This window comes from Sciurus carolinensis, chromosome 3 (assembly GCF_902686445.1).
Source record: "Sciurus carolinensis chromosome 3, mSciCar1.2, whole genome shotgun sequence".
In the NCBI taxonomy this organism is placed as follows: Eukaryota; Metazoa; Chordata; class Mammalia; order Rodentia; family Sciuridae; genus Sciurus; species Sciurus carolinensis.
In genome coordinates, this window is record NC_062215.1 from 24,502,417 (window position 1) to 24,526,376 (window position 23,960).

A 23,960-nucleotide genomic window follows, 5' to 3' on the forward strand; every position below is an offset into this window, starting at 1 on the left:
CATTTCATATAAGATTTTATTCTTTAAAGAGGTTTCATTTAAAAACCACTAACATTGAAAATAGAGGAAAAAATGTATAAAAGCTAACCAAGAATTAAGAGCTGGGATTTTTCAGCAGTTATGGGGAAATCCAACAAATTAACAGACCATTAGCAGATGTAATCAAGAAAAAAAAGGAGAGAAAGCATAAATATGCAAAAAGTAGGTAAAATAAAGGGGAGCAGGAACAAATGGAGAATTGTTATCAAGCTAATGAAATATTTTATAGAAATAATTTATAGATTTCAAGATTTTTTTAAAATTTTTTCTTCTCTGTGCTTTTATGGATAATTTAAGTTTTGTGATAGTATCATTTTACCATTTTAAAAGACTATTTTCAAATGTAAGGTACGATGTTAATAAAATAAAATGCCATTCAAATAAATCTGAGAATCTCAATGAAACAGTTACTGAAAATACGTCAATTTCTAGGCTGGGGGTATAGCTCAGCTCCAGGCCCTGGGTTCCATCCCCAGCACCAAGAATATTTATCTATATATCTCAGTGAAATTCAACTAGAAAAATACAAAGAAAACTAACATGGGCATATTACAGTCAAAATACTGAAAGTCACAGATAAAGAGAAAAAATTCAAAGTGGCCAAAAGAAACAACCCCTTACACACAGGGAAACAGTGACAGGAATGAGAGGTGAGTTTTCATCAAAAATATTGAAGGCCAAAAAACAGTGGAATGACATACTTAAAGTATTGAAAGGAAAACAACAAAACCCATACCCTGTCAACTTCAAATTCTATATCCAGTGACAACAGTCATCAAAATACGGACATCATAAAGACATTTTTCAGATTTAAAAAAACTGCTTTTTAATTTTGTTGTTGTTGTTGGGTGGCTTTTTTGTTTGGGGTTTTTTTTTTTGTTTTTGTTTGTTTGTGGCTAGGAAGCCTGCACTAAAAGAAATCACCTAGCTGAAGGAACTGACAGTGGAAGGTGACGTCTCCAGGAGTACCAGAATGCTAAATAGGTAAATTTGAAAACATTATTGCTCTTAATTTCTTCAAAAGACAAGAGGCGATTTAAAGCACGGGTTACAACACTGCATTGCACAGTTTACAACATGCCTGCATGCACAATGTGGGGCGACAGCAGCCCAGGGGATGGGAGAGGAGGAGTAAATGAAACTTCTTCAGTGATCCAAAATTAACTCCAAATGGACGGTGTTAGGTTAAGGTGCATGGGTACTCACTGGGGCAACCCTAATAAACAAAATGAAGAGGTATGGTTTAAAAAACAATAGATAAAAATGGAATTTAAAAAGCAGAAAAATATGACAACAGAAAGGCAGATAGTAAAATAGTAGACCCTAAGTCCACCCATAACAATAGTTATTTTAGATGTAAATAAACTGCACAGTCCAATTCACCCCAGAGAATGACTGAATAAAAATTCAAGACTCAATTACATGCTGTCTATAAGAAGCATACTTTAAATATAAAGGCAAAGGCTCAAAGTGAAAGAATGGAAGACCATATAGTATGCAAACAGGAAGAACAAGGAAGATTGAATGGCTATTTTAACGTCAGACAAAGTAGACTTCCAGAAATGGTCACACATGCCTGTAATCCCAGCCGCTTCAGAGGCTGAGGCAGGAGGATCGAAAATTCAAAGTCAGCCTCAGCAGATTAGTGAGGCCCCAAGCAACTCAGCGAGACTGTCTCTAAATAAAATATGAAAAAGGGACTGGGGATGTAGCTCAATGGTTAAGTGGGCCTGAGTTCAATCCCAATACCAAGAAAAAAGAAAAGAAAAGAAAACGAGGAGGAAAAGGAAGAGGAGGAGGAGGGGGAGATGGAGGAGAAGGAGGAGGAAGAAAGGACTTATTTGCTGGGTGCAGTATTATATGCCTAATCCCAGTGATTTGGGATGCTGAGATAGGAGGATGGAGGTTCAAGGTCAGCCTCAGCAATTTAACAAGACCCTTTCTCAAAAAAGGACTGAGGATGCAACTCAGTGGTAGAATCCCTGGGTTCAATCCCTAGTACCCCCACCAAAAACAGTGGAAGGAGTATTACCAGAGAAAAAGAGGTGCTGAGTTTCAAAATACTTAAAGCAAACTCCAACTGAACTAAAAAGAGCCAAAGACATAGACACAATCATAGTTGGGGACTTTATCATACTCTCTTAGAATAAAATTGAATGAGACAAATAATTAGTAAGGATAAAGGACCCCCAAAACACTATCAACTATTTTGACCTAATTGACTTGTATAGGACATACCTGATTGCACGTGGAATATTCAACCAAAGACATCATATTCTAGGCCATATTAAAAGTCTGGGGGCGGTTTGGGGTTTTTGTTTGTTTATTTTTGCAATGCTGGGAATTTAACCCATTCAGTTCCCTTGCTGGGAAAGTGCTCTACCACTAAACTACATCCCTAGCCATATTAAGTCTTATTAGATATTAAAAAAAAAGAACTTATAGAATATTGCATATTTTCTGAATCAAATAACAGTAAGATATCTAAAAAGCCTTAACAACTTTAAATGATGTATATCAAGGAAGAAATATTTTTCTCTGAACCTGCAGAATATTTCAAACTGAGTTTTATAAAATATATCAAAATTCATAGGATGCAACCAAATCCATGCTTGAAGGAAACGTAAAGCTTAAAATGTTTAGATTAGAGGAGAAACATAGTCTTAAGTTTTCACTTTAAGGAGCTAGACAAAGATGAACAAATTAAATTTCAAGTAAGAGAAAGAAAGTAATAAGAGCAAAAATCAATTAAATAGCAGAAACATCATTTTTTGTTTTTGTTTTGTGTTGTTTGTTTGGTAGTGGGGATTGAACTCAGGGGTTGTTACCCACTGAGCCACATCCCCTGTCCTGTTTATGTTTTATTTGGAGACAGAATCTTGTTAAGTTGCTTAGGGCCTTGCTAATTTGCTAAGGCTGACCTAGATCTTGTCAGTCTTGCTCCTGCCTCAGCCTCCCAAATTGCCAGGATTACAGGTATGAGCCACTGCACCCAATTGTTATTTTAAAAGTTGAATAAATTTGATAAACTTCTAACAAGAATTATCATAGGAAAAAAAACACAAATTACCAATATCAGGAATAAAGAAGAAATATTATGAAAAATCTCGCAGATTTTAAAAGAATAAATATTATCAACATCTTTTTGCTAATAAACTTGACAGATGAAACAAAAATTGAAAAGCACAACTTCACAAAATATTCTAAAAAACTGCAAAATTCCTTTATCTATTAAAGAACTAATTGAATATGTAGCTAAAAACTGTTTTTTTTAGAAAGGAAAGACAGGCCCAGGTGATTTTTCAGGTGATGTCTATCATTTAAGGTAGAAATAATACCAATATTACAAAAATTCTTTCAAAAAATGGAAGGGGGGAACACTTTGCAACTCATTTGATGAGGCCAATATTTCCTGACACCAAAATAAAGACATTCAGGAAACAGAATTAGAGACCAAGAAATATGTACATTTGTCCTTCAAATTAGAAGTTGATGTTATGTATGGAGAACATGATAGAAGGGTACCTGAGTAGCCTCGTGATTACTGCTTCACAAGAACTTGCCATTGAACCAAGATACTGAAATAGGCTCCTCAGTATATCATCTTCTTATTTAACCAAGCTCACCTCCACTCAAACTGGTAGGTTTTCTTTTCTTTTCATTCTTTCTTCCTTTCTTCCTTCCTTCCTTTCTCTCCCCCTCCTCCTCCTCCTCCTTCTTTTCTTCCTTCCTTCCCTCCTTCCTTTCTTCCCTCCTTCCCTCCCTCCCTCCCTCCTAACCCTCCTTTCTTCTTTCTTTCTTTCTTCCTTCCTTCCTTCCTTCTTCCTTCCTTCCTTCCTTCTTTCTTTCTTTCTTTCTTTCTTTCTTTCTTTCTTTCTTTCTTTCTTTCTTTCTTTCTTTCCTTCCTTCCTTCTTCCTTCCTTCTTTCTTGGTTCTGGGGATTGAATCCAGGGGTGCTTAACCACCACCGAGCCATATCCCCAGTCCGTTGATTTTATTTTTATGTTTTTGAGACAGCATCTTGCTAGGTTGCTTAGGGCTCGCTGAATTACTGAGGCTGGCCTCTAACTTTTGATCCTCTTGCCTCGACCTCCCTAGTCACTGGGATTGCAGGGGTGTACCACTGCTCTCTGCTCTAACTGGTGAGTTTTCTAGTAGGTGATCAATGCTTTTAAAACAAAATCTAACATAAACATAACATCATGTCACATCAGAATATGACTACCTATGAGGTAGATACTATTGCTCCATTCTCTGTATGAGAAAACCAAGGTTATGAAATTTTTTCCCAGTTTACCCCAAACAGCAAGTGGTCCAACCAAGACATGAACTCCAGAGCCTGAGCTTCTAATCTCTACCTAGAGCACCAATAATACAATTACTGGTAACTAAATTATGATACATTCATATTTGAATACTATGCAACTATGAAAATATTTAAAGAGATTAAGAGGGAAAAAGGAAGAAAAGATATTTCTCAGTCTCTAGAAAACAAACACAAACAAGTTTGTTTCCCTCTATTAAAAAAAAAAAAAGTATAGCTACTCACTGTAGAAAATTTGGAAAAAAAATAAATTGATATAAGAAAACAATGAAAATAATTTGCAATCCCACCATTCCTTCAATTTTTTTCTATGCTAACAGAACCTTTTTTTTTGGTATTCGGGATCGAACTCAGGGCCTTGTGCTTGCGAGGCAAGCACTCTACCAGCTGAGCTATCTCCCCAGCCCCTAACAGAACCTTTTAATTTTTCATTTATGAAACTAGGATATCAAATATTCTTGAGTTTTCCCATTTAATACTGGTTACTGGTTATTTTACAGATTCATATAATAAAATGCTGCATAGCCACTTAAAATAATATTCATGAAGAAAATTTAAGGAGTTAAAAAAATTCACACAGCATATCTTTATTGAAGAAAAAGGAGAAAGAGGAAGAAGAAAGTTGGAGGGCTGATATTACTTGACTTTAAGACTTACTCTAAGGCTACAGAGATCAAGATAGAGTGGAACTGTTTTAAGAACAGACACATACATCAATGACACAGAGCAGAGAGCCCAGAAAGAGACCCACACAAACACAGCCAACTGATCTTTGACAATGGAGTGAAGGCAATTCAAGGGAGAGAGGGTACTCTTGTTTAACAGTTTGTGCTAGAATAACTGGATGTTCATACACAAATAGTAAAAACAACAACAACAACAACAACATCATCATCATCATAATAATAATAATAGTTAAGCACCTAGACTCGGTTCTTATGCCTTTTACAAAAATTAATTCAAAGTGTAAAATACCCAAGGATAAAACAGAAAACTACAAAATCTTAAAAAATAATACAAGGGCTGGGGATATAGCTCAGTTGATAGAGTGCTTGCCTTGCAAGCACAAGGCCCTGGGTTCAATCCCCAGCACTGCAAAAAATAAAAAATAAAAAAAATACAGGAGGAAATCCAGATAACCTCGAGTTTTTAGATACCACACCAAAAGCATGATAATGTTAAAAAAAAAAAATAGGATAGTTTTCATTAAATTGGAAAATTCTGCTCTATGAAAAAAAAAACTGTTAAGAGAATGAAAAGACAAGCCACAGACTGGGAAAAAAATCTGCAAAACACATACCTGATAAATATCTTTAATCCAAAACATAGAAAGAAGGCTTGAGATCAATAAGAAAACAAACAACCTAATTAAAAAGTGGGCAACAGACATCTCACACAGAGGATATACAAAGGACAAATAAGCAGATGAAAGGGTGTTTGTTATGTCATTAGGGAATTGCAAATTAAAACAATAATGAGACATTATAACATATCCATATAACAGCTAATTCCAAAAACACTGACAATACCAAGGGCTGGTGAAAATATGGAGCCACATGACCACTCCTTCATTGTTGATGGAACTACTAAGTGGGACAGACACTTCAGAAGACAATTGGGCAGTTTCTTACAAATCTAAACGTAGTTTTACCATAAGATCTGGCAATCATGCTCCTAAGTATTTTCCCAATTGAGCTGAGAACTTGAGTCCACACAAATACATGAATGTTTGCAGCAACTTTATTCATTATTGCCAAAAGCTAGAAGCAACCAAGATGTCTCTTAAGAGGCAACTAGGATGCTCAAATTATGACACATTCATACAATGGGATATTATTCAGTATTCTAAAAAAATGACCTATTAAGCCACAAAAAAGACTTGGAGGGAATGTAAATGCATGTGGCTAAGTCAAAGAGTCAGTTTGAAAAGACTACACACTGTGTGATTCCAATGACATGATGTCCTGGACAAGGCAACACTATAGAAAGAGAGTTAAAAGATCAGTGGTTGGCAAGAGGTTCACAAGAGCAGAGGAGGAATGCACAGAGGAAGCACCAGGAATTTTTAGGACAGTGAAACCCCAGTTTCTGATACTGTAATGGAGGGCCCATGACATTATGCATTTGTCCAAACCTATAGAACTTTGCAACACAAAACGTAAGCCCTTGATATCTGTAAATTTCAAATACTCAGGTTGGTAGATGAAGACTGTAGCAATATAACCTAAATGTATTACAAGTCTATGAAATAACCTCACTAAAGGGATGGGGAAAGGTGCTACATAGCTCTGGAGATGAATAGAGTTCATAAAACTAAAGGCACAAGAAATTGCACATAAATACTGAACTCCAGTCAATTGAGTTGTCTGCTTAACAATTCTCACATTACTATAAATGTTTACTCTGATAGAGTGATTGAGTAAATGGATGGTGAATGGTAGGTGCCAGAGTGGAAAGGAAGGTAGCAAGCAGCAAGAAGAGCAAGGAGAAGAATCTAGAACTTGCGGTAATGAATTAGAGTTGAAGACATTGGCAAGAACTCATATATAACTTTATAGAGATAGTTAAATATAGAAAGGTTTATAGATATGTTAATATACATTGAGTTACTATGCCCAAATATATTTCTTTACTTTGACTGTTGGGAGGGCCTAAAAGAAGTGACATTCCATCAAGCACACCTAGCACCTACATCTTGGTTTCTTTATCTGCATGTTTGTATGTCTATATTGGGGACTGAATCCAGTACCTCATGCATGCTAAGCATGTGTTATTCCAAAGAGTTACATTCTTCAACCCCATCTTGGTTTCATCTTCAATACAAGAAACAAATGCTCCCCAGGATATTGCTGATCCAGGAACAGGTGTGGGAAATATACAAGAGTATCTTACAGTGCCAAAACTTAAGAAAATTCTGAAAACACACACACACACACACACACACACACACACACCGACGCGACATGCCAAATGGAGCACAGTATCCAACTGAAAGAGCTCCCAATGGTCAAAGCTGAAACAATTTGAGCAAGAAAATAAAGTAATATTGGATTATAACCTGGAGCATGAAATAAGTATCCATGAGTTCATACTGATATAAATATATAATGAAATAAATTAACAAACGGGAGACAAGAGGCGCTTATCCAGTGCTGAGGAATTCCAGATCATTTATGTAAATACTCCACTCTAAAGTGAGGCTGCACACAGTGACTTCATTCCAGGTAGTGCAGGATGGCAAGGGAGAGTAAAGAGTAACTTCACAGTGAAGAAACCTGACGCACACCACCTCAGCCAGGTGTTCAAGGTCAACATCAAGTCATAAATCATGTCGATAGTGTGCACCCTTGAATGATGTGATAAAAATGGCACATTTCCTCTGTGATCTTCCTCCCCACAACTCTGGTCTAATCATTAGAAAAACCCTAGACAAATTCTAATAGAGAAACATTCTACAAAACACCTGACCAGTTCTCCTCAAAAATGTCAAGGTCGTCAAAAACAAGGAAAGTCTGGGAAATGGTCATAGCCAAGAGGAGCCCAAGGAGACTAAAATAAATGAAGTATCCTGGCTAGGATCCAGGAATAGAAAAAAGGGCAATAGGTAAAAGCAGGAAAACTGAATAAACCATGGATTTTAGTTAATGATGTGTCAGTATTTGTTCATTAATTATAACAAAAGTGCCATACTAAGGTAAAATGTTAATAATAAAGGAAACCAGAAAAAGAGAAGGAATAGGGAAACTCCACCTGCCAAATTTTTCTGTAAATCTGAAATTATTGAAATTATTCTTTTTTGTCATTGTTTTTTGTTTGGGTACTGGGGATTGAACCCAGAGGCAATGTACCACTGAGCTACAGCCCCAGTCCATTTTACTTTTTATTTTGAGACATGATCTCTCTGAGTTGCTGAGGCTTTTCTCAAACTTGAGATCCTCCTGCCTCAGCCTCCCGAGTGTATATATATGTGTGTATAGTATGTAAACGTGTATGCATGTGTAGTATATATATTTACATGCATACACACAGGCACACTATTCCAATAGATGATACACACACACACACACACACGCACATGTTATTTTGAACTTCATTTCTTTCTACTAAATTCTTCCCTCCATCTAGTTTTACTGAGATATAATTAACAAGTACTAAATTCTAATGAGTAAAATATCTATTAATTTGTTAACAATGAATTAATAGGACATAATTACTCTCTAATGATGTCACTAAGGACAAATTAATATTTTTATTTTGACTTTACCTTTTAGATTTTACTTCAAATTAATTTTTTGAAAATCTTCCTTTCAAAATGCTTCAGGAGTTCATGTGTTAATTTAAGTACTCGTTCTTTCACCACAAGTGGCATTGACTCAGGGAAATCAAAGGACACAAAGACAATTTCTTTCATGTGTCTCATCAGATTTTTAGATATCTGCTCTAAAAATATGCCCATAAGCTTACTAGATAAAGGAGCATATAAGCAAGAAAACACAAAGAAGTCAAAAGGAAGGGCCACATGAGGGACTGTATCTCTAGTATTATATACACTTTATGAAGCCAGCATAACCTGGATACCAAAACTCGATAAAGACATTAAGGAAAAGAAAATTACAGCTCAATATATTTGCTCTCCAATTTAGAAGATGATGCTCCTCACAGTGATTTTAACCCAAAGGTGCCTGAGGAAGCCTGCTTGGAACAGACTGCTCACCAATGAACAGGGAAGAGATTGTAAAAGGTCCCTCAATATAGCACCTCCAAGGTCACCATGCTATCAGGTGGGTTTTTCTATTAAGTGATCAACATTTTACCAATGAGAACTCCTCTGATGTAAATATCACATCCTGTCACATCAGAATACCTTGGGTTCCCTGCAGTTGTAACACCCAGAGTGAAAAGCACCCCTACCTGCAAAAACCATCCAAGGCATCTGTGACATCAAAACATTCACTCCCTAGAGGACCGGTCTCCCCACAGTTACCTTCAACTAAGGAGGGAGCAAGACCATGTGGTGCAAATGTCCTCATCCTAAAGAGAAATGACAACATCAAAAATGTGCCATTGGGGCTGGGGATTTAGCTCAGTCGGTACAGCGCTTGCCTCGCAAGTACAAGGCCCTGGGCTCAATCCCCAGTACCATCAAAAAAAAAAAAAAAAAAAAAAAAAAAAAAAAAAAGTGCCATTAAGAATGCTACATTACCTAAACTTATTCAATAAATATTTACTGAGTAATTTTTATATGCTAAGCACTGGAAGAGTGATCGAGATAGATCTCAATTCTATCCTGAGTTTATAATCTAGCAAAAAAAAGTAGCTTAAATAGACAATTAAATTGTGATATGAGATATTAAAAAAAATTATCAGTGTACAAGCTAGCAGAGAAGAAGGTAGGTTGGGGAGACCTATCAGAGAATTGATCTTTCATCTGAAACCTCCATATTAGCAGACCAAGTATGTGCGTTGTTGGAGTGGGGTTGGGGTGGAGAATAGGTAGGATGAAAAAAGAATGGCCCAGGCACAAAGAATATCATGTGCAAAGGTCCAGAGGTGAGTGATCACAGCTGAGTTGGAGAGAATGAAAAAACTTCAACTTGGAAAGCAGAACATAAGGGTCAAGAGCAAGCTGAAAAGTTAATATGGAAGGCAAGCTTGTGGCAATATATAGTATTTTGTACTAAAGGAAATATGTGATCATTTTGAATCCCATATTTATTTAAAAGAGAAACACAGCTCTGACAAGGATGTATCCTCCCATTATAATACACAGCTGCCCTAAAGCAAAAACTCCTTGGGCTTCCAGGTGGCTTATAGACAACCGTGCAAACAAGTCAGAGTTGGAGAGCAAGGCTGAAGGAAAAGAGAACAGAGAGCATGTGCGACACTGGAGGCATGGCAGGATCAAAATATTCCTGCAAAGAACTGCCATCTAAAAAGATTCTAAGGCCAGCTAAAAAGATTCTACCCTGGCAGGATGCACCAAGACCTTGTCCATTCACAAGGCTACTATTTTTGTCTATTTGCAGAAAAATGACACAGGGTACATTTTTTTCAAATTACTCAAAGATAAATTTGCCCTCTTTTTGTTTTCTAAGTAATGCTCCTAATTCACCGAAAGAAAGGAACATATATATGTATTTAAGTCAGTGTTCCCTCTCTGTTGCAAATGTTTTTGTTGATATATGTTTCTAAAACTCAAAAGTTTGCTTCAATCAACCTTTTATTTGGAGGCAAGATGAATGGCCAAATGCTGTTGAAAACCATTCCACCAACCAAACACCAATCAAAGTGTTCCTACAGGGGATATTTTGTGAAAGTATTTGAACTACTAAAGCAGAACTCACATTTCTGGGAAGAAGAGCATAAATTTCTGCCTATATTTGGCAATACACCCAAGAAAATATTTGAGATTTTTGTCTATGGGTGCAAACAGGTTAAAATGACCCACAGAATTGATTTTTTGAAGTTTAATGCTGGGCAGTATTTCAGGCCCTGTCTTTCATAAAGAGAAGTCCCCAAGTCCTTGTGAATATTATTTAAGTGTGAATGATGGTTCTGGCTGGGCATGATCACAGAAACGTGCATTCCCTCTCATTGCTGCTGATTTAATTCTCGTTTAACTTCCACAGGCCTCTGACTGTTGCCATCATTCCTCACCCAATCCCCTAGACCCTCTCCTCTTATCACAGCACCTCCGCACCTGTTGGGAGCCCCATTCTCAACAGGAAGATGAAGATGGAGGTGACAGGGCAGGAGAGGAAAAGAGGAGAGGGACACAAGCAGAGGAAATAACCTCAATCTGGCTGCCTTTAGCTCCTCGCCCCTTCCCAACATTGCCCAATGGAATCATTCCCCAGTCACAAGTCCCAACATGAGAGCCTGGAGTTAAGGGCAACAACATAAAGAGTGTGCCCCCAACACACAGGAAGGAATCACATGGAAGGAAGAGGGAGATGCCCAGGCTGAGGCAGGGAGTTTGTGGAGGTCCAAAATGGCAGATCAGCCCCCATCAAAATATTACAGGTATAGTTCTTCTCTTCCAGCTGTAATACTCAACAAGTAGTTTTTTAAAAGAGGAGGGATGGGGGTATAGCTCAGTGGTAGAGTGCTTCCCTAACATTCGCAAAGTCCAGGGTTTGATCCCCAGCACCAGAGAAAAAAAAAAAAAAGAAAGAAAGAAAAAGAATCGTGCTAGTCTTGGAATCGACCTTAAAAACTCAGTACATTTTCCTATAAAAATATTGTTTCTGAAAAAGTCATCCATGATTGCATATGTTAGTAGTTCCAGCTACTCAGGACACTGAGGTAGAAGGCTCACTTGAGCCCAGGAGTTCAAGGTCAACTTGGGAAACACAGTGAAACTCCATCTCAAAAATAATAACAATAATAATTTTAAACATTGTTTCCATTAGAAAGTACTTAAATGAACACTGGGAAAGAATCTATTTATTGATTTAAAAAATAATATTAGGAGTAGGATGCTACTTCAGCCTCAACTTAAATTTTCAGCGATAGCTAGAAATTGTTTTCTAATTAAAGGGAAAATGTTTAATTTAGTTGTAGATGCTTCACGTTGAAGTAGTTAAAGCCTTAGCGACAGACAACAACCCTCCAGGATGGAGATGGGACACACAGGGGAGGAGGGGAGGAAGGAAAGTTTTGTTGGAAGAAGAAAGAAGATCATACCTGCCAAACCAAAATCATCTTCACCTTGAAAATAGGGGAAATTTTCATTCCAGGGTATCTGGTGTTCTATATATTTAATTGTCACGACTACCCCTTTAAGATACATATTGGTGTTTTATGAAGAGAATAGGCTAGTTCATAATTCAACTTCTATCCCTTTCACGAACAGCTTCTGGTGGAAACAAAAACTATAATTTCTGATTCCTTGTCACAGTACCCTGAAGTTATCAGACCATTAAGATTCCTGCAGCCACTCTTAACTATTCCACTAAAATCCAACCTCTAAAACTTTAGTGTTTAATTTTCCTGCCTCCTTAATGGAAGCATTCATGGAAAACTTGTCTATTTTTACTCCAATGAAATAAAATGTATCATAGTGGAGGAAATGACATTCACTTTATTTAGAATTTTTATGTTTTAATGTTTTAAAGCTTACATTAAATTTTTGATTTGAAAACTAATTGTCATTCCTAAGACATATATTTTGGTCTTTTTAATACATATATATTTTAGTTGTTGATGGACCTTTATTTTATTTATTTATATGTGGTGCTGAGAGTCGAACCCAGTGCCTCACACATGCTAGGCAAGTGCTCTACCACTGAGCCACTACCCCAGTTCCATTTTGGCATTTTGTTGAGATGAAACTTGTTGGCAAGGCTAAAATCATACACACCAGCTTTGTTTTAACTTGCAGGAAGTTGTCAGCCTACAATGGAGTGTCAGCATGTCCTAGTTGTGGTTGGCTTCAACCTACTGTCTGTTTCTGCCCCATGACCCCCAAACCATGTGATGTTTATATGCTTAATTCTCCTTCCAACTCCTGTAGAGGATATAATGAAAATACCTATGTACTCACAACACAGAGAAAACAAAACCCAGAAACAAAACATTGAGAGTACTGTAGATTAAGTTTTAACTAGCAGCTAGCCTAGAAATCCAGCATTAAAACTTTTGCAATCTTCATTTGAAAGCCTAGGAATCTATAGAGGTATTTGCATGTGTACACAATGATAAACTGATGGAGATGTTCCCGATAGCACTGTGGAAATAAGAAAATTTGGAAATAATATAAACATCCATCAACAGAAGAATAGCTAAGCAAGTTGAGAAATATGGTGCTATGTTTAAATATACACACACATAAACAGAGGAGACTGGAAGTAGGTAGATCAATTGATTCATATGGAAAAGTCTCCAACACAGCTATGTTAAAAAATACTCTACATACTGCTATGTTATATGAATATCACAATAAAAAAAAATCTGAGTTAGTTTTGTAAAAAGACTACACTACCAAATGTTGGTAAAGTATGAAGCAACTGGAATACTCAGACACTGCTTAGTGGGAGTGTAAAATAGGTACACTTTGGAAAATTATTTGGGACTTACCACACCTGCAGTATAACACAGTAATTCCACTCCTAGATAGTTATCCAAAAGAAAGTAGTGTTTATGTTCACAACATGAGGTATAGAAGAATGCTCAAAGCAGCTATATTCACAATAGCCAAAACCTAGAAACAACTCAATGACCCTTAGCAGAACAGGCAAATAAACTGTGGAATAGTCACACCGTGGGATACTGCTTCACAAAAAGGAACAAACCCATATGCGCAACATGAATAAATTTCAGAAACATTCTGTTGAAGAGAGACCAGGAGTAAGTGTTGATTGTATGAAGTTTCATAAAAGCAAAACTAATCATTATGACAGCAGTTAGAATAATGATGAGCTCCAGGGAGAGGTAGTGACAGTAAAGAAAACTTTCTAAAACAATGGAAATGTTTATATCTCGGTCTGGGTGGTGGTCACACAGATGCACCGGTACATTAAAGTCCACCAGTTGTAACACTTAATATCAGTGCATTTTATGTATGTAAATCATAAACTGATAAAGTACTGGAAAGGAAATAAGAAAAATGAAAGGGGGAGGGAGAAAAGAAGGAAGAAAGACAATGGATTTAAAAAAACTCACACAAAAAGTTATCAGGAAGGAAAAAATTATTTTAAAGGAGATATCATTTTAAAGATGTATATTAAAATGCAGTTCGGGGACAGGGGATGTAGCTCAGTGGTAGACTGCTTGCCTAGCCTATATGCAAGGCACTTCATTCAATCCCCAGCATCACCAAAATTAAGAAAAAAAATTTAATGTAAAGGAATAAATTAAAATGTAGTTAGATATTTTCTATAGCTATTTAGAAATACTTCTCATACTTAATTTATAATATACAGTCTCTTAATTCCAGCCCTACTACAGTGTTAGTTTAAATAAGTATAAATATGTGCTACTAGATACATTTAGTAAAGTTCCTATTGTGTGAAGAAAAACTTTATTTTCCCAAAACACATTAACATTATAATGTCAACAATCTTAGGAGGAGACCCTAGATGAGCATTTTGGTAATGCATAAATTACTTTATCAAAGCCATTTGTCTCCAGTAAGACTTACTCTCTGGATGTTAAGACCACTCTCTTCCTGAGCCTGGTTTGTCCTATCTCCCACATAAAAACTGGATAATAAAATTAAACGGTGGAACTCAAAGACTCCAAACCTGAGAAGCCATCTGTTATAATCACCTAACCTATAATGTAGCACTGACAAACCAGAAAAGCAAGCAATGAACTTGGAAACACAGGGGAAATAAATATGAATAAATGTAGCAGAAATTATAGGATTTCTGTAGGGTGTAATGGCTTATAACGTGAAAAAATTAGATCTACAATAGCTATGTCAATATGTTCAGATTCTCAGATGATGGTAAAACTTGAAACTTACCTTATTTTTCCTATATTTAAAATGATTAAAAATTGTTTAGGTATTACACTTATGAAATTGGGTAAAAAATGTTATCTTAACAGCTTGCACTGGAATTTCTCTTAGGGAAAGAATTGTCATTGTTTGGGAAAATAACTTGTTTTGCTGTGTGTTGGTATTGGTGAAAATCTAAACGATTAAACAGATAGCTAAACTGCCTCTTCGTGTGTTAAGGATTATTATGCTCTACCCAGGATAAGGGGGAAAGTGACAAGAAGGAGGCATAAGCCTAGGAACTAGAGTCAGTAGAGCCTGAGGCTACACTCTGATAACCAGGGTAGCAGAGGGTACTTAGGAATAGAGACGCTTAATGCCAAGGTGAAATCATTGCACAAGTGCAATATAAAACCCTCCTCCCTTCTCTCTGTACCCCTGAATCTCCAGTGATGCCTTCTACACTCTGAGACTTCGTGTGAGTAGGTTTTTGTAAACTGAGGAAGATGATATATCTAGGCCAGGGTTTCTCAATCTCAGCACTATTGACAACTTGGACTGGGTGATTTTTTTGTTGGGGCGGGGGCCTGTCCTCTGTATTGCAGGAGGTTTAGCAGCATCCTTAGCCTCTACCTACTAGGTGCCAATAGAACCATCTCCAGTGGTAACAACCAAAACATCTCCAGATGTTGCCAAAAGTCCCTGGAGGGGTAAAATCACTCCATTTGGCAGCCACTAGTTTAGGCCTACCCAACCCAAGATAGAGAGCATACAACAAAGCAGGGAGTTAGAGGGAAAGGTGACCTTGAGAAGCATGCTCCTTGAGATTTACCTGGATCTTGAGAAGAGCTATGGGCTTCCACAGGAAGAAGATCTCATCTAGAGTTCAAAATGCCTGGGCAGCCACCTGACATCTCAATTGTACCCAGGATGAAGTTCAAGTATTTCCACCATTTTTTTTTTTTTTTAATTTCGGAAAACAAAAGAGAAGGGGAAGAAAAGCTGTTCTCTTTTTTTCAACTTAAAATTAATGCAAAAATAATATTCTTATACACATACACAAAACCATGTGCTCTGTAAGAAGGAAAGGGGCACATCTCTTTCCTGACATATGCTCAGTCCTATAAGAATAAACTAAGAAGAGTTTCAAATGTCACCCCAAAGAATTCTTCTATTACAAAACAAAAAAATTTTTTTTTGCATAGAGTTGGGGATTGAACCCAGGGGTGCTCTACCACTAAGCTATATCCCCATTCCTTTTTATTTTTCATTTAGGGACAGGGTCTGCTAAATTACCCAGGCAGGCCAAGAACTTGCGATCGTCCTGCCTCGGCTTCCCACGAGTTGCTGGAATTTCATGTTCATGCCTGGCAAAAGTTGGGACATATTGTGTGTACAATTTTATATACTGACTTTTCCATTCACAATTTTTCATTTACTGTTATCTCTTAGGTCATTGCTTTGGTCTGAATGTTGAAACCTAATCACCCATGTGGTGGTATTAGGAGGTGGGGGGTTGAGAGGTGAAGAACCCTCATGAATGGAATGAGTGCCTTTATAAAAGAGGTCCCAACAGCTGCCTTGTCCCTTTCGCCATCTGAGAACATAGCCAGAAGGTGCCAACTGTGAGTCAGCAAATAGGACTTTACCAGCCATCAAATCTGCAAGTGCCCTGATCTTTGGACTTCCCACTGTCTAAAACTATGAAAAATAAATTTGTTTAGAAACTACCCAGTTTGTAGTGTTATAGCAGCCTGAATGGACTAAACAATCATTAAAAGTTTTTTCCCCCCCTTTGGGTGATTTAGAGGTTACAAATTCTATTTTTAATCCATTGGTAGTTTTACCCTTATGGCTTAAAAAAGAATTGAATAATGTCCTGTTAGTTACTAATATTAATAGTGAAACACCATCTTTTTCTTTCTCTGAATGTAAAATGTAAACTTTCTCATATGAGATTTCAGACCCAGAGGATTAGTAGTGTTTTAATTATGCATATTATATTTCAAGAATAATTTTTGATGTTTGAGCACTCACATATTTTATACCATAGTTATAATATTTTCCTATCTAACTTGTTAATTGCTTACTTTTTGTACCATGGCCTTTTCATTCTTCACTTCTTTATTTTGTGCTATATAAGAGCTACTAGCTCAAGTGGCTATTTAGATTTAAATTAACCAAAATGAAATAAAATACAAAAATTTAGTTTCTCAGTTGCACTAGCTACATTTCAGCTGCTGATTAGCTACATTTTCAGCTACAATATTGTGACTACTGTATTGGACAGTATGTGAAGTTCTAGTGATAATGATCTAGAATATAATGCTAAGTGAATTTCTTAGGAAGGGGTCTTTTTTTTTTTTTTTTGGTACTGGAGATTGAACCCAGGGGTGCTTAACCACTGAGCCACATCTCCAGTCCTTTTTATTTTTTATTTTTAGGTAGGGTCTTGCTAAATTGCTAAGGTTGGGCTCCAATTTGTGATCCTCCTGCCTCTGCCTCCAAGAGTCACTGGGATTACAGGTGTGCACTACCATGCCCAACTTCAGAAAGGATACTTTGCTAATATACTTTTTAAGCCCCTATGTGTCTAAGAATGTGTCTCCCTTGTTTCATATAAACTTATCTGTGGGCATGAAGTTCTAGGGTCACACTTCCTCTTCCTTCTCTTTTTCCGCAACTTGACCTCTAGAAGTTGTCCCATTAACATCCCATCTTCAGGTTTGTGGAGAAGTCTGAGGCCAGCTTGATATATTTCTTTGATAAGCCACTTTTCTTATCCTTTCCTGGTCATTTATGGGATATTTTTCTTTCAAAATATTTTTGCTTTCAAAAATGTCCCTAGATTATTCCAAAGTTTGGCTACTTTGTCCTTTTACACATAGCTTACTTCCAACAAACTTGGCTACCTCATTTTGCAGAAACACTTGAGATGTAGATACAGATAACAGGCAAAATGATAGGTCTCCACCTAACAGCAGGGAATAAAGGACAAAAAACAAAAATATAAAACAGGTTGGGGGTACATCTCTGTGGTAGAGCACATGTTTAGCATGCAGGAGGTCCAGAGCTCAATTCCCAACATTAAGAAAATAAATAAATAAAGCAGACACAGTCACAAAGTGGTCCAGAGGCAATTCTGGCAGAAGCATTCCTGAATAACTCCACATCTCTGTAAAATCCGAGAAGACATTTTCACTGTAACAACTTTGAATTAAAAAGAGTTCAGACAAGATCCATTTTAATAATGCACTGGTTGGTCGAAGAAGTAAGAAAAGTTCTAATACATTTTAGAGAATTAGTCACAAATATATCCATGAAAAAGTTAAAGTGCTTAAAGACAATCTTAGCTATCCAGAGCAACTCACTCCCGCGGGTTCCCCATAGTTACAGTTTTATTACATTGAAAAAGATTTTATGGTTGACTGTGTCGACCAGTGCAAATCTGGAGAACAATCTGGAAGGAAATGATTAATGACTGCTTCTTTCCAAGGAAGTTTAAAAATAAGTAACCATAGGCATATTAGAATAAGTGTTAGTGCAGCACTTGCTACTACATGCAGCCAGGTTAGTGGTATTATTTTGGCTTAAATCCATATTTCAAGCAGGATGTAGGTACTAAGTAGGCAGTTGGGATCTATCAGTTATCAAGGTAAAGTCAGCAGGAATATCTATTCCACCTCCTCACACTTTCCTTCTTTGCTTCTGACTTCAAAACACAGGACTAGAAAGACCAGGAAGAAGAAACTGATTACGTTTATACCCGTGGAACAAAGATTAGCAAACTGCCAGTGCTCCATTGTTTTGGTTTGCAGGGTAGCTATCACAAAACAAAAACAAAAAGATAACTTCTACATCTGTAGCCTGATTATTTGAAAACAGACCTGAATATTTCCTCCTCTTTCAATAAAGCAGAAGATGCCTTTTATTTTGCTTATCTATAAGGTGCTTGTTTGCTGATATGGGACTAGTTCCTATTTCTATATGAGAGCTTGATAAAGTCTATCTGAAGATGCTGTTTCCTGAGTTGCTCTAGAAGCCTCTCGCTGCTCTGACATTTGCCAAAAATCCAAAAGAGAATTCCCAGGGTTAAACAGAAAACCCCATCACAACATGGTTAATGGCCTTTAGCATTCTCATCTGTCTGAGTTCCTAGCTGTCTTTTGTTTGTTCCTTTTTTAAAAAATACCTTACTGGCTAAATACCTTACTGGTTGCTTTTTCCATGTATTAAAAAACTAATACATTGTCATTGTCACAATTCAAACAACATCAAGATATATAAAATAAAAATTAATAACAACCCCTCCCAAAACTCTCACTCTCCTCTTAAGGAAAACAAAGTTAAAAACTTGGTATATACTTTTTAAAATTTCTCCTAGGCATATATAAGCATATGTACTATATGGGACTTTGGGTTTTTTTTTCCTAATTTAAATACAGCAAAATGCATAATTTTGCTTGTTTGGTACTGGCGATGGAACCCAGAAGCACTGTACAAATGAGTTACATCCCCAGTCCTTTTTATATTTTTTATTTTGAGACAAAGTCTTGCTGAGTTGCTGAGGCTACCTTTGAACTTGTGATCCTCCTACCTCAGCCTCCTAAACTGCTAGGATTACAGGCATGTGCCACTGCATTCAGCTTTGTTTTGTTTGGTTTTTGTTTTGGGTTTCGTTTTGGTATTAGGGATTGAACCCAGGAGCAATTTACCACTGAGTTACATCCCCTGTCCTTTATATTTTTTATTTTGAGGTAAGGCCTTACAAAGTTACTGAGGGTCTCACTAAGTTACTTAGGCTGGCCTTGTATTTGCAATCCTCCTGCCTCAGACTCCAGACCTGCTGGGACTATAGGCCTGCACCACCACACCCAACATCTTTGGTTATTTTGCCTTTTGTTTTCAAGCAAAGATTAAATATTACATATACAATATGCATTTTGCTTTTTAGTCTTTAAAGCATGCCATGGACATTATCTGTAAACAATCAATCCATTGCATTATTTTTATTGGCTGTAAAGTATTCCAAAGGATGCATGTCCCATAATTCATTCAACCATCACCTTGCCCTTCCCAACTCATGGACATTTGGGATAGAATCTTGAGCATATACTTCATATCATCTAACTTCAGTAAGAGATTCCTTGAAGTGTAGTTTCTAGGTCAAATGAAACATTGTAACATGTTTAAATTTTTTTAAGCAAAATTAATTGTAGACCCTCAGAATTTCTATTCCCTTCTTAATTATGCAAAATTTTGGTATAAACCTCTCACAGTGCTTTACATATTTTATTTTTAAAAGCACACACATTATGTCAAAAAATGCCCTGTCACTTATGCTCATGTAGTTATAAATAAATAAATGCTTAAGTTATGGCTACGATGGCCAGTGTTAAATCATTGTGCGAATGCTTATGCCTTGGTTTATGAAAGCAGTAATTCATCGTGGAAACTCCACCCCCACAGTCATGTGCCAGCAATAGAACTGCAGCTCTCACATCCTGTGACTCCTGCCCACGGAGTGTCTATATAGCGATGAGGACCTACATATTTTCTAATTGTCAACAGTTAACCTTAAAATGTGTATGGTGGGGGAAACCAGTCAACAACAACAGACATCAGACTGATGGCCATTTGGGGTTTCTAATTCCACAAAGTATTTGTAACACCGTGAATAATTCTGCTGGTCTATACCACAGACTATTCCACAAAAAATAAAACCTGTAACCAATATGTTGCTATTGTTACACAAACCTTTCCAAAACATGTTCTTCTAACATTTTTCAATAGAATCATTGAAAAATTAAATCTCATTGCACATTTTGCTCTACTTCAGAAATAAGACTAGAATTGAGAACTTAAAAAAAAAAAAAGCCTTCAAGAAATACATTACCTGATGAAGCTCCTTAAAATTTAACCTCAGACTCCTCCATATATTCTAAAGACCTGAGCACCACCAGAGATTGTTAAGACACAGCAAGTTTGATACAGAAGTATGTGACATGCAATTAATCTCCATTCATACCCTGCTCTGCTTGTCAGCAAACAAAGGTTCTGCTTTAGAAGGAGATCTGAAGACTTCAATTAAAAACAGTCAGCTAACAAGAAAATAATCTAAACTAAAGGAAGGTGGCAGGTGCAGAAATGAGTTGTTTACCAAAGTGTCAGTTTTGAACAATAAGGAACTGCACATCAAAAATGTTGAAGGAGTGGATATCATTGCAAGCCTCTGAAAATATAAAGGAATTTTCTACCAGAGCTGCACACAAAACTGAAGTATTGCTTAACAAGCTTGTAAAATAGCTTTCCTCTCACTGAATGACAGATACCAATAAAAAGGATCATTTTATATCTTTAAAATGCAAGGGCAGAATTGAACTTCTTGCTACAGTTCCTTTTCTCCTGAAAACAAAAGACCAACACAGCCTTCCTTTACAAGTCTAATACCTAACAAACACCAGAGGGAACAGCTGGATTGCTTCTTCTTAGATACCCAGAGGATGTTCTTTTACACTACAAGTAGTGTTCTACTCCTAAAGTTTAGATTTACCCCAGTCACAAGCAGAATGGATTTTAGAAACCTCACCTCAAAAGAAATACCTAGTTGACAGCTCTTGCAGAGAAGCAATCCAGAATAGAAACAGTGCTACAAACAGAAACCAAAAGGACTTGCCAAATATTTGATTAGGAGGCATTTATACTAAGATAACAAGATAATGGAGATATAAAACCAATTAAATGGAAAGAAACTAAAAAAAAAAAAAAAAAAAAAAGTATAGTTTGCCAAAAGTGTGACCTGCCCAAAGCAGACCATCTGTTAAATATGTGTCAAGTGTGTCACTAAAATGCCAAAAGATTTAATTCTGAATAGTTTCCTCCTGGGACCCTTATGCAATTGCAAATTCCAGGCCTCTGTCCTCCCTAAAAGGTCAGTTATAGGAAAGCAAGAAAAAATTACTTTCACTGACTTTCACTGTGTGCACCAGGCAGTTGATACTGCCCATCAGGGTGCACCTCTTTGGAGTATGAGTCAGAAGTATGTGCTTAGAGTAAGAATTTAACTCTTTTAAGGACTGCTTAGACATTATGGTTTGAAGGTAAAACCATCACAATGAGATACTTCTAGAAAGGAAAGGTGTGTAACGCTGAGTATGAGTCTGCCTTGGGTAGGATAATGACACCCCTAGAAGTTGCAAGCTGGTAACTTGCAATCCACTGGTTGCTGGTAACAACCACCCACTTAACCCCCAGGCTTGGTCCACAGGACCCATGAGCCCCTCACAGCCCCCTTAGAAGCCTCAGGGACCTCCACGCAGAAAGGCACAGTTCTTCTGTGACAAGTGATGAGGAAAGGGCTGGGAAGGGAGGGGGAGGGCCAAACCCTACAGATATGTGTGTGTGGGGGAGGGGTGGTCCTGGGGCAAAAGGGATAAACTGAAGATCAGGCAAGGTGGCTGGGGAGACCAGGAACCTGATTTTCAGGAACTCAGAGACCTAGCCTCAAGTGGAGGGGTGGAGACCTCTCGAGGAAAGTGTGGAACTCAAGTGAGTGACAGGGTTCCCCAGAAATGGGTTCATGAAAAGCAGGCTTTAGGGGGTTGAGGACTCGAGAAGCCTCGAGCTTCTAGAAGGTGAATGATGGAGTTGATAAGAAAGCTTGGCATTGGGCGGCCCTGGTGTCTCCTTTTTTTGTCTTCAGCCCAGCACTGGAGGGACCTCCAGAAGGGTCGGGACAGGGGATCTGGGGCTGGGCCAGGACGTTACCTTCCAGGAGCCAACGGATCTCCTCAGGGAGGGCGACAGCCTGCATTTGGCGGGACGGGAAGGAGGACGCTGCGGGAGGCGGGAGAGGGGCGTGGGGCCTGCTTGGACAGCGGCTGCTGGAGGGCGGCGGGCTGCTTGCAGAGGCACCTGTACCTCTGCGGCAGCTGCAGCTGCCGCGGGGCCCAGCCGCAGGGCGGGGCCGCGGGCGGGGCGCGCTCAGGAAGTGGCGCGCGCAGCGGGCCGGGGGCGCGGGTGCGCTAAGCGCTCACACCAGGAACCCTAGATGGAAAGACCTGGGCGCCCGGAGCCTCGCATCACTCAGGGCTAAGGTGTTCCGCTCCCGATCCCCAGCCAAAAAAAAAGACTTTCCACGACTCCAAGGAGCCGTGACCCTTGGAGACGCCATCCTAAGTACTGAGCAATTGACCTCCGAGTGACAGGTTTAAAAGGCCATGGTGGTGCCTGAAATGGGAGGGAGAATCCAAGGAAGAGATTAGTCCCCACCAAATATAGCGCCCCTCGGTTGCGGATCCAGTTCCTATGTCCATGCCCAGAAAAGAGCGCAGGACATTCACTGTCTCAAGGAAACCACGATGTTTAAAGGGAAGGATCCGACGTCCCAATAAATAATACTGGACACCAACAGTTAGGATAATCGGAGCAGGAAGGCAGCAGAGGACACAGAGAACCAGAGTGTCAATTCCCCCCTGAGGCTGAAAGGCAATGAGGAAAGGAAGGGATAACCTGAGGTGAAACTGAGGGAGAGAGGAACAGAGCGCCTTCCCTGTGAGAGCTGAACAAGGGAGAAAGTGAAGGACAAGATCAGAGGGACGTGCCCTCTCCCTCTCAAAATGCAGCCAGAGCCCATGCCCCTGCTGTGATAGATACTGCAGATGTTATCACTTCGAGAACTTGGGTACAGGTACGCAGGATCCCTCTGGGTTATTTCTTACCATTGTCTGTGAATCTACAATTATCTCAAAATAGTTATTATTAAAAAAGAAAGTACCATAGACCAAAAGGATTAGCGTGGCATGGGTGGTTAAAGAAAACAGATGACAGCAAGGAAAAGATGGAGGTGGCAGTCTGCGTGTGTGCGCGCACACTTACAGTTCAGGAGGCATTTGAGAGGCTCTGAACACCACACCAAGACTTTGAAGAGTTGGGAGGACTTTCCAGGTGGAAGGACCAAAGTAAACAAAGAAGGAAAATTACGCTTCTGCAGAGGAACAGTGAGTAGCCCTCCTTTACTGGATGGTATAGAGAAACTACAGTTGTCAAGATAAACTGAATCTATTATAAAGGGACTTGGACCCCATGCAGGGGCAGCCACCTGTAATCCCAGCTACTTGGGAGGCTGAGGCAGGAGGGAAGCTGAGGCAGGACCAT

The 23,960-nt window shown here is 38.3% G+C and overlaps 1 protein-coding gene across 1 annotated transcript in view; it reads right to left on the bottom strand.

Annotated features, from left to right (window-relative positions):
• Skap1 (src kinase associated phosphoprotein 1) overlaps positions 1-22,718 on the bottom strand; it is a 270,445-nt gene extending 247,727 nt beyond the window's left edge. The window contains exon 1 of the mRNA XM_047546439.1: positions 22,572-22,718. Within this exon, the coding sequence (XP_047402395.1) occupies positions 22,572-22,617 (46 nt within the window). The 5' untranslated portion in view covers positions 22,618-22,718. The remainder of the gene's footprint in view (positions 1-22,571) is intronic.
• Between the last annotated feature and the right edge of the window lie 1,242 nt (positions 22,719-23,960).